The sequence below is a fragment of the Microtus ochrogaster genome, unplaced genomic scaffold (assembly GCF_000317375.1).
Source record: "Microtus ochrogaster isolate Prairie Vole_2 unplaced genomic scaffold, MicOch1.0 UNK41, whole genome shotgun sequence".
Taxonomy (NCBI): Eukaryota; Metazoa; Chordata; class Mammalia; order Rodentia; family Cricetidae; genus Microtus; species Microtus ochrogaster.
In genome coordinates, this window is record NW_004949139.1 from 84,090 (window position 1) to 100,560 (window position 16,471).

Below are 16,471 nucleotides of genomic sequence, written 5' to 3' on the forward strand. Positions count from 1 at the left end.
GCATTAGGGACGTCTTTAGACTGAAGACTCATAAACACATGGAAAGGCTAGAGCATCTGGTCCAACCCTTCTACCTTCCATTTTAGAAACAAGGAAATTGAGCCACACACCAGTCAGGGAAGCAGGTAGGTTAATTCAGGGTACCACTGAACCTGGAGCTCACTCATTCAACTAGATTGGCAAGCCAGCAAGCACTTCTGCAGACCCTCCTGTGTTGAAGTTACAGGAGCACGCATACTCAGTGTGTGCATGGCTTTTCACATAGGTGCTAGGAATCTCAGCTCTGGTCTTCACCCACAGGTCCATCTCCCCACTCTCTCCAGTGGAGATGTCCAGTGAGCTCCAGTGACCACCTCTCTCTAGTTCCCTCCCCATCCATCATGGACTTATGGACAGGCACATGCTACCACGTTTTTATGTGGGTGCTAGGGTTCTGAACTCAGGTCCTTATGCTTGTACAACAGACCCTTTACCAACTGAACCATCTCCCTAGCCCTCCATTAAGTTGATTTTATCATTCTTTAATTATTGATTTGTAATTTAAAACACACTGTCTCTGGACAACTTTTTTTTTTTCCTTTCACCTATTCCCTTGGCCCCCAGGCACTAAACCAACTGATATAGTCCTAGGACAAGCATGGCATCACCCACAGACTCCAGGGACTACAGAAAATCAGGATAAAACACTCATTTTCAAAACCTGTGTATCGATTATAAAAACAGAAAGGGTGGTGGGATTCTGAAAGTTGATATGTTTATAAGTCAAAGATCCTCCTCTACAGACTACAGGAGAGATAAACAGAGCTTGTATGTGCTAAACTCCCAGCAAGCCCCTGAAGGCAAATGACAGGCTTCTGTTTCAAAATGTGAAAACAGGACAAGCAAGATGGTTCAGCAGGTAAAGGAGCTTGCTGCCAAAACTGATGACTTGAGTTTGAAGTTCAGAACCCACACAGTGGAAAAAGAGAACCAACACGCATGCACGCACACACACACACACACACACACATACACACACACACACACACAAATGTAAAAAGAAAAAATGTCTTTTTAAGTATCTGGAAAGCACAGCTTGTCTCCTCAGACATTGCTAGTGAGGTCAGATATCTCCAACACACGGACTTTGCCTAAGGAGAGATGTTTACTGCAGTGTTGTGCTTTCCCAAAATTGTCTCTTTGACCTCAGCCTACTCCTGGCCCAGTGCAAGAGACAGGTCAATTACCAGTTAATAAACAAGGGAGCACCAAAGCCACATGTTTCTGAAAAACACCTCTCCAGTTTAACTTCTATGAGCCATGGCTCAACGAATCATCAGAACACAGTGATGCTCCAGAGTAAGTAGATTCAGTCCACAGCACAGCAGATGCCTCTTCATACCTTTGCCTTTAAAACGACTTCACTGGCAATGAGGCAGGCACACACCATGGTTCCTGTTCTTCCTAGAAAGAAAAGAAGGCTATTTAAAGAATCATTGTTCACAGTAGTGCTCAACTTAAGAACGCATTCCATAGACCTGGGAAGATGGCTTAATTCTTGATAAGAAAAGACTCAGGGTTGGAATGCAGATCGCAGAAGCCATGTAAAAAGCTGTCTGTCATGTTAGTATCAACCTTGACGCCAGCACTGGGTGGAGTCAGCATCCAGAGGTCTGTTGGCCAGTGCCAGAGTAGCCAAAACAGTTAGCTAGTGAGAGACCCTGTCTCAAAAATAAGGTCGAGGACCAGCAAAATGGCTCAGTGGATAAAGGTGAAGAAGGACACTTAAAAGAAATCCCACACTAGCTCAGAATTGAGAATAATAGAGGATTATTTATTTAGGGGTATATTCACAGATCACCATCCTGCAGCCAGAAAAGAGGCCTGACACACTCTTTACATTGGCATAAATAGTTTAAGAGTCCACACCCAAGTGGGCAGTAACTTAAAGGCTACTGACGGTAGGAATTCCTAAAGCATAAAGGTTGCACAAGCTGACAACCTAAGTTCAATTCCCAGAACCACAGGGGAGAATCAACGCCCCCAAATCATCCTCTGACTTCCACATGCACCATACATGTACACACACACATACACACAGACACACACACACACATACACACACACAGAGACACACACACACACACATACACACATACACACACACATACACACAGACACACACACACATACACACATACACACACATACACACACATGTACACACACATACACACATGTACACACATACACACATGCACACACGTACACACATGCACACATGTACACACACACATATACACACATGCACACATGTACACACATACACACATGTACACACACTTACACACATACACACATGTACACACACATGTACACACATACACTTGCACACACATACACACATGTACACACACACTTGCACACATGTACACACACTTACACACATACACACATGTACACATACATACGCACATGTACACACACGTACACACATGCACACATGTACGCACATGCACACACATACACACATGTACACACGCATGTACACACACATACACTTACACACACATACACACACACATGTACACACACACATACACTTACACACACACACAGAGAAAGAGAGAGAGCATATATTTAATACAGAATACATTTTAAGAAGAAAGACAATTGAGGAAGAAACCGCAAGGTCAATTTCTGACACTAAAGCAGAAATACCAAAAATGCATTTTGCATAAGTAAATGTGCTTGTCCCAAATATTTTAGTTTAGAAATAGCCAAAATCACTGCTCTGGAAGCACTCGGAACTCAGTGTCATACTGTGGACATGCTACATGGTTGCTGTGGACTTTTCTTCAGTCTCAATGCTGACATTGCTGTATGGTAAAGACAATCAACTCTGTTGGAAATCCAAGACTAAAGCACTGCTTATAGACCTGGCTTTTGTAATCGATAGAAACAAAACACCCACAATACCATCTAGCATTTGCAATGCCCATTATTCTTTCCATTTAAAAGTTCTTAATTAATTAAAATTACCCGCAGACTCATGCAGTCCAGACTGCTCTCAAAGTCATTCCAGCTCTGATGCTAATGGCCCAGAATTTCCACACACACACACATACACACGCACACGCGCACACACACACACACACACACACGCACACGCACACATGCACACACACATGCACGCACACGCACACACACGCACATACACACACACTATTTTCTTGCACAAATGTCTCATTTTGTCTTGGAAGTTGAGATAAAGATTTGAGTCAGATATTCAATTTTGCCCTCTTCAAGGAAGACTTTGCACAAACCTGCTACCTTGTGCCAATTTCTGTACCTTGGGTCTTCAGTGGAATGGTAAATGGCAGGATCCTCAAAAACAGTAGCAGTATGGCAGAGTCATCAAAGAGAAAGAACCTGACCTCAAGAGTCACTGCCGTCTACTTCAGGGATGGAGAGTATCTAGTTAAATATCTCATTTTAATGCATCATTTGAAGTGGTGTCAGCTCGACTGCTGCTAGGGCTAGCTGAGTTAATGGCTAGCGCTCCAGGGACATCCGAGCAGTGGCTAAGTAGTGCTTTCCTATACAGCAATGGTAGCGTTGATTGACTGCTTTGTCGTGTGAATAAAAAGGGGTTTGAGTTTGGGTTTTGGTGAAGATGAACTGGCTCCATGCTGGGCCCAGTTATCTGGAAAAGTACTTTGGCTGGAGGTTATTAATTTGCTAAATGTTTTAGTTTTGGAGGAGCCTACAGAGTTCAGCTCACTGATAGCCAATATTCACTGTCTCCACTGTTTAGGGCTAAGTGACTGTTTAGACCTCTCTGAGATCATCTTTTCTATACTGATTTGTGTGAGTTATCTCCACCAACTAGGATCTTGAGAAGGGCTTGGAGTCCTAGGAAATTTGTTCAGAGAGCACTTGGTTGATTTTGTGACAGCTGTGTATGTGGTGTGTGAGCAATGTCTATGTGGTATGTGTGTATATGTTTGTGGTATTTGAGTGTGTGTATGTATGTGTGTGGTGTGTAGGGTGTGTGTGTGAGTGTGTGTATGCTGTGTGTATGTGTGTTGTATGTGAGTGCATGTGTGTGTATACGTGTGCAGGATGTGTATGGGATGAGAGAGTATATGTGGTTTGTGTGAGTATGTGTGTATGCAGTGTATATGTGAGTGTGTGGGGGTATGTGGGGTGGTGTGTGTGTATGAGATGTGTGGGTACTTGTGCATGTGGGCACAGAGGATCTCGTCCTCTATTGTTCTGTGCCTTATTATTTAAGATAACGACTTAAAGGTGCTGAAGATCACTGATTTGCTACGCTAGCTCATTATCAAGTCGAGCACATCTGTCTGCCTAGCACATGCTGCCTACATGCACGCTGGCTTTTAAATATATTTCTATGATCAAAATTCAGGTCATTGTGTTTACATAAAAAGTGTTTCAGTGACTGAGCTCTCTTCCCAGCTCATCTTTTTAAAAATTTATCAATTGATTTTACTTAACAATAAGATAAAAATTCTGCTTTACAAGATGTCATTACAGAAAAGTATAGCCAATCAAAATACAGAATTGTGGAGACAAAAGAGTCCCATACCTAAGGCTCAGTGCACACTGTTGAAGAGGGGATAGGAAGATTGTAAGAACCAGAGGAACAGGGGTTTTGTATGGGAATGTCTCCTAGTGACATCAGAAGCTATACCCATAAAGTCTTGCCAACATCAGTGCCCAGATGTGAGCTGAACAAAGGATACCAATGAACATGGCAAACTGGATGGAAAAGCCCACAAGGACTCAACCATATACAAAGCTCAGAGCAGAAGAGCAGGATCTCCCCGGGCAGAACACACATACATGCAAGCAACATTATATGGACTCAACAGGTTATATTTGGGAACACATATGTATATACACATACACATCTGCATATAATAACAACTGATGAAAAAGAGGCCATGAGTTTAAAGTAGAGTGGGGAGGGGAAATGTGAAGGTTTGTGGTAGGACAGGGAAAGGAGAATAGAACCTCCCATCTCTATTCTGGGATTTTGTCTATTTCCGTAGAGCTGTCGACTGCCCCTGACTTTTACAGTCTTTCCCTTCCCTCTTCTACACTGATCCCTGAGCCCTAGGGAGGGAGAGTGTGATATCCATGATTCTCTATATTAACCACCATCTATAGCATAAGGAGTCTTCTCTGATGATGGCTAAGAGATGCACTAAAATGGGTAAAACAATAAATCATTAGGAGGTTGTTTGATACTGTTTAATACTGTGCTATTTAACAGCACATCCCTACTGCTAGTATTGACTTTTTTAGTATCTTTGGATGGATACCTAGCTCAGCCTAGTTATGGCAAGGAGAGAGAGTGCCTTATTCTCTCTGAGGAGTGGAGGGGGTGGGAAGGCGGAAGGAATAGGGGGAGGGAGTGGGAACTGGGATAGGCATGGAAAATGAAAGAAGGCGGCTTGTTTTCTTTTTTTTAATAAAATTAAATAAAAGAAGAGTACATCTTTTCTAAAATAAGCCAGCGACATGGTTAGGAATCATGCCTGTGATCTCAGTATTTGGAAGGAAACAGGAGGATCATGAGATGGAGGCCTGCCTGGAATACATAGGTAGTTCAAGGGTTGTGGACAAAGTTATATAAACTTTGCCTCAAGGAAAAGAAACAAACAAACAATTCCAAAGTAAGACACAAAAACCTTTCTAAACAAATAACAGCAATAATAATAAACCCAACACAAAGGAAGAGTTCAAGGGTATTTCCAAAAGAAAACATACATGTGATCAAGTTATATAAAAATGCTCACCGTCACCAGCCGTCAGAGAAAAGCATGTTAATCACAATTAAATAAGTATGATAAAGTGATACATATGTTAATTAGTTGCATTCAGCCACTCCACAGTAAATATAACTACAAACATATAATGCATATCATAAATATATATAATATACCAGTTACACAGAAAAATAGCCTTAAATAATGTGTTATTCTAAAGATAAAACATCATTGGTATTTTAACAGACTTACATTGTCAAGTTAAAGGTAAAATAATCCAAAGATTTAGTAAGCAGGGGAAAATATTCCCAACCTTCTTTAACTCCTTTCCTTCCCTCTCGTCCTTTCTTCCCCTCCACTATTTCCTTCCCTTTCTTCTTACATTCTGTCTGTTTTGAAGCCAGTATTTTAGTGTTAATGATTAATATGATTAACAACAGTAGTTCTCATGCACGTTTCTTTTCAAAACAGAAAATGAAAAAAAGGCAGTTTTACCTTTTCCTCCCTTACAGTGAATGGCCACAACATTTTCAGGATGTTGAGCCAGCCAATCATTCACTTCCTTCGAGAACAACAGCATTTCCCTGAATTCAAAAAGAAATGAAAAAGATTTTTCATTCAATTAAAAATTTGCCAAAACAATCATTTTTTGAAAACACTGAACCCAAGGTGTTTAGCCCTTTTCTGGTAGTCAACATGGAGTAAAACTTACTCAAGCAAGGGGACATTGTGATCATCAATCATGATTCTGCGGACCCTGTAGTGGAAGTGCTTAGGGTCATAAGCTCTCTCGCCTAAAATAAATAATACATGTCATACATCTATGCCTAGTCACATAGCAAACAATAAAATTATAAATGGATTTAAAGTCTCAAATAGAAAATTTCTTATCTATCTTCAAGAGTCGTCTTCTGTTTGTTCTAAAAACAATCTTTTCAGAGTTGCAAAAAAGAAAAAAAAGTTTGGTGATATTTCATCTCAGACACTAAACTCAAGTTGTAAAGGCGGCTTCAACTTTAGCTTTCCAGTGCCTTCTCAGCACATCGTGGTGGGTGTTAGAAACCACAGAACAGAGACAAATATAGCTGGTGGAGATGTTGGCTCCTGAAAATGGTCATTAATTTACAGGCATTGAACAAATCACCAGGGATAGGGTGGTAAACTGAGGTATAATATTTCCAAAGGGGTTGAGGGGGCGGGGGAGAGGGGGAGGGGAGTGGGGGGAGGGGCGATGTGTGCGAGGAGGGGGAGGGAAATGGGAAACGGGGAGGAGGCGGAATTTTTTTTTTGCAACAACTAAAAAAAAAATAAAATAAACAAAACAAATATTTCCAAAGGGTTGCCTTTTTGTTTTTGTCTTACGCAGGGCTCTCTCTTTATAACAAACTATTCCATGTAGGTTAGAGTGCAGACTTGCTAATGTTTGCACCTTTACCATAGAACCTAGAAGGAACTAAAGATTTTCTGAACTTAAGAACAGACATCCTCTAGCATGGTTCATCTCGGCTCTGCCTGTTCCGCCCTTCTAGGCTCAGCTCTGCCTCCCTCCCAGGGTGCTTTGTGCTTGGTGAGCTAATGTTCCTACAACATGAAGCCAACACCAGATGGGAAGGTTTGCTCTGACTCTCTGCTACTAAATACTTACAAATAAATAAAACGTAGGAGAGGAGTCAGCAAAACTAATCTGTTCTCTATCCACAGAAACAGAAAAGTGAGCCGTATACATACTGCAGAGATTGTAGACTTGATAGTGGTCTGGATGCTTGGTGTCAAGGAACCGCACAACCTCCTGAAGAAAGACAGACACAAACGTTATATATCCAGTGCCATACAGAAGTAAGTAGGGAACACCTAGGAGTAACCAAAAATGGCTACTATTACTTTACCTGCTTCTCATTGGCATCTTCTAGAAAATTCCCTGAATATGAGGCTACAAAGATTTTATGTCATATGTATTCCACAAGCAAAAAAGGCTGGGGTACTAATATTAGCTTCTTCCATAACATGAATTGAATGCCCCTTATAAGCTCACATGTTTGAGCAATGGGTCCCAGAGCTGGTGGTGTAATTTGGGAAAGTTGTGGAACTTTAGGAGGCTGAGTTTATTGAGGGAAGTGGGTTACTGGGAGAAAATATTGAGGTTTTATATTCTAGTCACATGCTCATTCTCTCCTTTCTGAGAGTGGTTACAATGTGACCATAAAAGAAATTCGCCATGATACATGAGAATAAAATAACTAAATGTACAGAATACAGAACAAGAAAGAATATTAAAAGCTGTAAGGAGAAAAGACCAAGTAACATATAAAACCAGATCGATTAGAACAATACCTGACTTTTTAAAGGAGACTTGAAAAGCCAGAAGGGCCTGGATGAATGTTCTACAAACTCTAAGAGACATAGATGCCAGCCCAGACTACTACCATACACCACAAAACTATCAATCACAATAGATAGAGGGAGAAAAGCATCTGTGACAAAGCCAAACATAAATATTATCTGTCTACAAATACAGCTCTACAGAAGATACTAGAAGGAAAACTTCACCCTGAAGACATTAGCTCTTTCAAAAGGTTCCACAAAACAAACCTGGGATTATCTTACCCATGTTTACACATAGTGTTTCTGTAGGGAACTTTTAATTTAAAAATATTGTAACTGGGCGGTGGTGGCTCATGCCTTTAATTCCAGCACTCGCAAGGCCAGCCTGGTTTACATAGCTAGTTCCAGCATGGCTAGGGCTGTTACAGAGAAACCTTATCTCAAAAAAAAATTTTTTGAATATTTTAATGAGGCATAATGTTAGATTCCACTCTATTTGCATCACACACCACATAACTGGACTTTACTAAGCCTTTGGAAATACTTCTATGTGTTTCAAGTAAGTTAAACTATTTCATTGTTTTGAATGTTTTAGATGGCCACATAATACAACACTCTAAATTTTGAGGGTCTTGCGGGTTTTTTTTTTGGGGGGGGGGTTATCATAGTATAGGCCACAGACGAAAGAAGATAGTAGGATTTAAGCTTCAAAGAGGTTGTGATGAGCCATCTTTATGTTTCATCTTTATCATATAGGTGCTGCCCTTCAGGCAGTAGTCCAGTCTTGATGACTTCTAATTGTGTTGACATGGCTTTACTGATAAATCACTCTAGTTGTCAAACCTTTACTCCAAGAGCAGAGGTTTTCAAACAGGGCTGCACTGGTGTAGAACACAAATCTGGCTTCTGTTTTTATAAATTATTTGGACTTTTGACTATATTTTTCTCTATTGCATTTGCTATTTCCATATCAAAGAAGATTGCTATCTTGATTTTCTTTCCTTACAGGACCCATGAATTTGTCCTCTGCTAAATATGCTTGTCTTTCTGCTACCATACTGACATGTGAAAGGGGCGTGATAACAGTCCTATGAGGAAGTTAAAGATGATGATGACTGGCCTTTGATAGGAACAGACTTTACTGGAGGCTGTCTTCCAGATACAAAGGAATGTACCTCAGGATAGCAGAACATTTAATGCAGACCAAAAAAAAAAAAAAAGATTAAAATTGCTTTTTAATCACATGGCTAGAAATTTCATAGAAAGTTTACATTATCTTACATCTTCCAGATATATTATTATTTTAATTTAGGAGTACATGTCTACCAAAAGAAAGCTTGTAATAAATTTCTTTTCATGTTACATAAATTGTTTATTAAAAGAAAAAAGAATAACCTTGAGTTTGGGTTATTTCATTTACCTAAATATGAAGAACTCCAATTATGGAAAATCAAATATACATATTAAAACATTTGTATTATTTACTCCCTATGTGGAACATTTTGAGTTCTGGTTTTATTTTTCAGAGTTGATTAACTCAAGTATGTTTTGTTTTCAAATGAGATTCCATTAACTTCTTTCCCCACCACACAAAATTGCTTTTACAAAAAACACAATAATTGTTGTTGGCCTAATGCTTTGGGTCTTATAGATTTTTTAAAATGTGAAACCTTTTTAACAAAATAGCATTTGTCATATCTTTTCTACTAATATAAAATTTTGAATATAATTACATAGCAAATAAAAGTTAAGGTTGCTCATGTTTATTATAGCTCTGTGACCCACTTATTGGTACCAGTTTTCTGTATTGGTTCCTTTTTCATTGTTGTGACCAAATACCTGACAAGAAACAGCCTTAGGGAAAAAGGGGTTTTGTTTGTTTGTTTTGGCTTATTGTCCATGTACAGAAGTATGGCATTAAGTGTGGTTCTTCAAAGAGAGTAGGCAGGAGTGGGTAGGTTATCAAGCCCCCAAATCTTGATCCAGTGATCCTCTTCCTTCTGTAAGGCACCAAGTAATAAAGGTTCCAAAGTTGTCCACAATAGCACCATCAGCTGGAGAACAAATGTTCAAACACATGATCCTATGAAGTATATGTTGCAGCAAATACACAGTATATACGTAAACATAATAATAGCCAATAGCAAGTTCTACATGGAAAAGATACATGCAGCCAGGTGGTGATGGTACATGCCTTTATTCCCAGTACCTAGGAGGCAGAGACAGGCAAATCTCTGTGAGTTCGAGGCTAGTATGGTCTATAAAAGCTAGTGGAACAGGTCCCAAAGCTACAGAAAAACACTGTCTTGAAAAAAAAAAAAGAAAAAGATGCTGCATACATGCTTAGGTTCCAGATGTATTTTTGAATTCCTTTACACTTTATTCAGTGTCAAAAACTGATCTTAAGAATTTTACTCAACAACATTCATTCATTTTTCCTAAAATAATAGCAAAGAATATCTTAAAGGACACTTTGTTGATTTTCACTGATGGCTCATCTAATGGAAAAGCTGCTTATGTTCTCAATGGCAAAGGACACATGGTACAGACAGAACCAGCTTCAGCTCAAATAGTTGAACTGTGGGCTGTAGCTCTGATATTTAAGAATTTTGATAATAAGTCTTTTAATTTATATACTGATAGCCAGTATATTTATGAGGCATTACAAATCTTGGAAACTGTGTCATATAGAGAAACTAGTAATGAACAAGTTAAGATATTGTTTCAAGAGATTCAGAAAGCCATACAATGTAGAAAGTTACCATGTTTTGTGGGACGTATCAGAGCACATTAAAGTCTTCCTGGTCCATTAGCTGAAGGTAATGCTCTAGCTGACGAACTTACAAAAATAATTGCTAAAGGACACTGTCACTAAGACAAAAAGGCAACCCACTGACTGGGAGAAGATCTTCACCAACCCCGCAACTGACAAAGGTCTGATCTCCAAAATATATAAAGAACTCAAGAAACTAGACCGTAAAAGGCTAATCAACCCAATTATAAAATGGGGCACTGAGCTGAACAGAGAATTCTCAACAGAAGAATTTCAAATGGCCAAAAGACACTTAAGGTCATGCTCAACCTCCTTAGCGATCAGGGAAATGCAAATCAAGACAACTTTAAGATACCATCTTACACCTGTCAGAATAGCTAAAATAAAAAACACCAATGATAGCCTTTGCTGGAGAGGATGTGGAGAAAAGGGTATACTCATCCATTGCTGGTGGGAATGCAAACTTGTGCAACCACTTTGGAAAGCAGTGTGGCGGTTTCTCAGGAAATTCAGGATCAACCTACCCCTGGACCCAGCAATACCACTCTTGGGAATATACCCAAGAGATGCCTTATCATACAACAAAAGTATATGCTCTACTATGTTCATAGCAGCATTGTTTGTAATAGCCAGAACCTGGAAATAACCTAGATGCCCTTCAATGGAAGAATGGATGAAGAAAGTATAGAATATATACATATTAGAGTACTACTCAGCAGTAAAAAACAATGACTTCTTGAATTTTGCATGCAAATGGATGGAAATAAAAAACACTATCCTAAGGGAGGTAAGCCAGACCCCAAAAGAGGAACATGGGATGTACTCACTCATATTTGGTTTCTAGCCATAAATAAAGGACATTGAGCCTATAATTCATGATCCTAGAGAAGCTAAATAAGAAGGTGAACCCAAAGAAAAACATATAGGCATCCTCCTGAATATTAATCTTCATAAGGCAATGAAAGGAGACAGAGACAGAGACTCACATTGGAGCACCGGACAGAAATCTCAAGGTCCAAATCAGGAGCAGAAGGAGAGAGAGCACGAGCAAGGAGCTCAGGATGGTGAGGGGTGCACCCACACACTGAGACAATGGGGATGTTCTATCAGGAACTCACCAAGGCCAGCTGGCCTGGGTCTGAGAAAGCCTGGGATAAAACGGGACTCGCTGAACATAGCAGACAATGAGGACTACTGAGAACTCAAGAACAATGGCAATGGGTTTTTGATTCTACTGCACATACTGGCTTTGTGGGAGCCTAGGCACTTTGGATGCTCACCTTACTAGACCTGGATGGAGGTGGGTGGCCCTTGGACTTCCCACAGGGCAGGGAACCTTGATTGCTCTTTGGGCTGATGATGGAGGGGAACTTTATTGGGGAAGGGGGAGGGAAATGGGAGGCGGTGGCAGGGAGGAGGCAGAAATCTTTAATAAATAAATAAAATAAAATAAAACAAAAATAATTGCTGTATTTCAGGTTGAACTTGCACTGCAGTCACATGTTTTGCACCATCAAAACAGCTTACGTTTAAGAAAACAATTTAAGCTGACCAGAGAGGCTGCTTGACAAATTTTTAAGTGATGTGAAAGATGCCCACAACATCTACCTGTGCCTCATTTGGGGGTAAATCCCCAGGACTGCTTCCTAACCATATATGGCAAATGGATGTAACTCACATTACTGAGTTTGGAAAATTGAGATATGTGCATGTGACAATTGATACCTACTCAGGATTCATAATGGCCACAACACAAACTGGGGAAGCTGCCAAGCATGTAATAACTCGTTGCTTAAAATGCTTTTCACACATGGGAACCCTAAAGGTAATAAAGACTGACAATGGGTCCGGATATGTTAACAAAGCTTTTCAAAGGTTCTGTACTCAATGGAATATTGTTCATAAGACTGGTATTCCATATAATCCTCAAGGACAAGGAATTGTGGAGCGTGCACACAGCTCCTTGAAAACACAACTCCAAAAAATAAAGACAGGGGAGTTGTATCCTCAGACGCCACACAATGCCTTAAATCATGCATTGTTTACGCTAAGCTTTCTAAATACACATGTCCATGAGTGATCAGCTACAGACAGATTGTGGCATAATAGTACAAAAATCACATTTTCTAAAGCAAGGTGGAAGGATCCTTGCACTGGAATTTGGAAAGGACCCGATCCCATCCTAATATGGGGTCAAGGACATGTCTGTGTTTTCTCACAGGACGAGAATCAAGCCAGGTGGCTTCCAGAGCGACTAATTCGATGCACTCAGCAGAAGGACAATGGACCTGAGGACAGCTTAGCTGACAACAGGTCTAGCAGAAGGAACAGAATGAGAAGAGCTCCAGGAGGAATCTGTAACTCTGCCCACAGAGAGGAACCTGATCCAGACCTGCAACTCGCATCTCTGCAGGGAGACTTCGGACAAAGAGATCCTGCTGAGATGAGCTGACTGGGTGTCTGCAGACAAGTTGTCTCTGCCTAACAATAGTGCTCCTTTCTCTTTTGTTATAAATGTAGATCTCCTGAGGAGAGGTGTTGGCTGAAGCTGGGGGTCAGGAGGTTTGGTGCTTCTTTCTTGGTAATTTGGAGGATGTCTTATAGAGATGCTAATTCAGGCCTATGTGACAGCTAGCTTACAGATAGAATGCGGATGTGACAAAAGGCATTCACCTAGTTGATTACCTAGGAGACAGCCTAATGTGTTTTCCTGCTCAATTTAAGTGATGGTATATAAGCTGTTTGGAGAATAAAGGAGGGAGATCTTCAGGAGATCATCAGGAGAAAAGACCCCGAGATGCCCTTCCATGACGACCATGTAAGCTGTGTCTGATTATTCCTCGTGACTCTGTACCAGTTCAGTTAAGGGAAATAATTATCTGTGTTGGACCCACACGGCCTCCAACACCACCCAAGCAAACATAACTTATCTAGAGAAATAATGATATAATTTATCTACAGATATAAAGAACTCAAGAAATTAGATACCAATAAACCAAATGATCCAATTAAAAATGGGGTACAGATCTAAATAGAAAATTCTCAAAAAAAATCTCAAATGGCTGAGAAACACTTTAAGAAATGTTCGACATCCTTAGTCATAAGGGAAATGCAAATCAAAACAACTCCGAAAATTCCATCTTATACCTGTCAGAATGGCTAAGATCAAAAATACAAGCCACAGCTCATACTGAAGAGGATATGGGACAAGGGGAACACTCCTTCTGTGTTGGAGAGAGTACAAACTTGTACAAAGAATTTGGAAGTCAGTGTGGTGGTTTCTTAGAAAACTGGGAAACAATCTACCACAAGACCACTGTGGGGCATATACCCAAAGAATGATCAATAATACCACAAGGACATTTGCTCAGCTTTATTTGTAATAGCCAGAACCTGAAAACAACCTAGATGTTGTCCCTCAATTGAGGAGTGGATAAAGAGAATATGATACATTTACACAATGGAATATTAATCAGCTGTTAAAAACAAGGACACCAGGAAATGTGAAGGCAAATGAATGGAACTAGAAAAAAAAATCATCTTGAGTGAGATAACTCAGACTAAGAAAGACAAACTGGTGTGTAATCACTCATAATTGGATATTAGCTGTAAAATAAAGGATAATTCATAGACCCAGAGGATTCATGGGGAACACCCAGATCTCCCTGGGAAGGGGAAATAGAAGAGATTTTGTGAGTTAGGGATGGGAACATGAACAATCACGTAGAGGGGGCATTGATGGAGACTGCTGGGGGGCATTTCAGAGATGGATGGAAGCCTGGCACAGAGGAATCTCCCAGGAGTGTATGGTGAGGACCCCAGTGTACACTCCTAGTGATAGTGGATAAGTAGCCTGAACTGGCTGTCTCCTGTCAGACTGATGCCTGACCCAATTGTCATCAGAGAGGCTTCATCCAGCAACTGACAGAGGTAGGTACAGAGACCCACAGTTTCTCAGAAAATTGGGAATCAACCTACCTCAGGATACAGCAATACCACTTTTGGGAATATACCCAAGAGATGCCCTATCATACTACAAAAGCATTTGTTCAACTATGTTCATAGCAGCATTATTTGTAATAGCCAGAACCTGGAAACAACCTAGGTGCTCCTCAACTGAAGAATGGATAAAGGTGTGGCACATTTACACATTAGAGTTCTACTCAGTGGTTAAAAAAAAATGTTATTTTGAATTTTGCATGCAACTGGATGGAAATAGAAAACACTATCCTGAATGAGGTAACCAGACCCAAAAAGATAAATATGGTATGTACTCACTCATAAGTGGATACTAGCTATAAACAAGGACATTGAGCTTATAGTTCATGATCCTAGAAGCTAAATAATAAAATGAACCCAGAGAAAAACATATATAGATCCTCCTGGAGACTAGAATCAGACAAAATTATCTGACAAAATTGGGAGCATGGGGATGGGAGGAGAAAAGAGGGTGGGAGGAGAAGAAGAGAGGAGAAGGAGAGGAGTGAGGAGAACGTGAGGGAATGGGATAGTCGAGATGGAGAAGGACAGAGATGAGAACAAGGAGAGAGATATCTTGATTGAGGGAGCCATTATGGAGTTAGCAGAAACCTGGCTCTAGAGAAATTCCCAGGAATCCACAAGGCTGACTCCAGCTAAGACCCTAAGCAACAGAGGAGAGGTGGCCTAAGATTGATTTGCCCTGTAATCAGACTGATGAATATCTTAAACATCACCATAGAACCTGAGTCCAGCAACTGATGGACAACCACATTGGAACACTGGACTGAGCGCCCAAAGTCCTGTTGAAGAGTGGGAAGAATGAGACTATGAGCAAAGAGGTCAGGACCATGATGGGTTCACCCACTGAAATAGTCTATTTGAGCTAATGGGAGCTCACAAACTCCAGCTGGACTGGGAAGGAACAAGCATAGGACCAAACTAGTCCATCTGAATGTGGTTGACAGTTGCAGGGATGGGGCAGACTAAGGGGCCACTTGCTGTGGCACCAGGATTTATCCCTACTGCATGTACTGGCTTTTTGGGAACCCATTCTCTTTGGATGTATACCTTGCTCAGCCTAGATACAGTAGGGAGGGCCCTGGACCTTCCACAAAGCAATGTGCCTTACCCTCTCTTAGGATTGGATGGGGGTGGGTTGGGAGGGTGTGTGGAGGGAATAGGAGGAAAGGAGGCAGTGGGAACTTGGATTGGTATTTTTAAAAAATCTAATAGATTAAAAATAAATAAAAAACAAAAGCAAAAGAGTATGCAGGTCTGGCCTTTAATCCCAGAACTCAGGAGGCAGACACAGGTGGATTCCTTTGAATTCAAGGCCAGCCTGGTTTACAGAGTGAGTTTCCAGGATAGGTTCCAAAAGATACACAGAAAAAGCCTGTCTTGAAAAGTCAAAAAAGGTATGCCACGAACAGATGCAATAAGAGAGATAAAAGCCTCTTGATAAAAAGAGATAAAGTCAATTATCTTGACAAGTGTGTAATCCCAGTACTCAGAAGGCAAGAGAAGATGATTAGTTCCATGTCAATTTGGACTAGAAAATGAGACTATGATTTAAAATTTATATATATATATATGTGTGTGTGTGTGTGTGTGTGTGTGT

At 40.4% G+C, this 16,471-nt stretch overlaps 1 protein-coding gene across 1 annotated transcript in view; it reads right to left on the bottom strand.

Moving 5' to 3' along the window:
• Positions 1-1,381: 1,381 nt before the first annotated feature.
• Positions 1,382-16,471, bottom strand: part of LOC101985499 (phosphatidylinositol 3,4,5-trisphosphate 3-phosphatase TPTE2-like) — a gene marked incomplete at its 3' end in the record, with an annotated part of 99,014 nt that continues 83,924 nt past the window's right edge. Inside the window, exons 20-23 of the mRNA XM_013354337.1 lie at positions 7,506-7,566; positions 6,490-6,571; positions 6,273-6,361; positions 1,382-1,443 (exon numbers count right to left, since the gene is read on the bottom strand). Coding sequence (XP_013209791.1) covers positions 1,382-1,443; positions 6,273-6,361; positions 6,490-6,571; positions 7,506-7,566 — 294 coding nt within the window. The remainder of the gene's footprint in view (positions 1,444-6,272; positions 6,362-6,489; positions 6,572-7,505; positions 7,567-16,471) is intronic.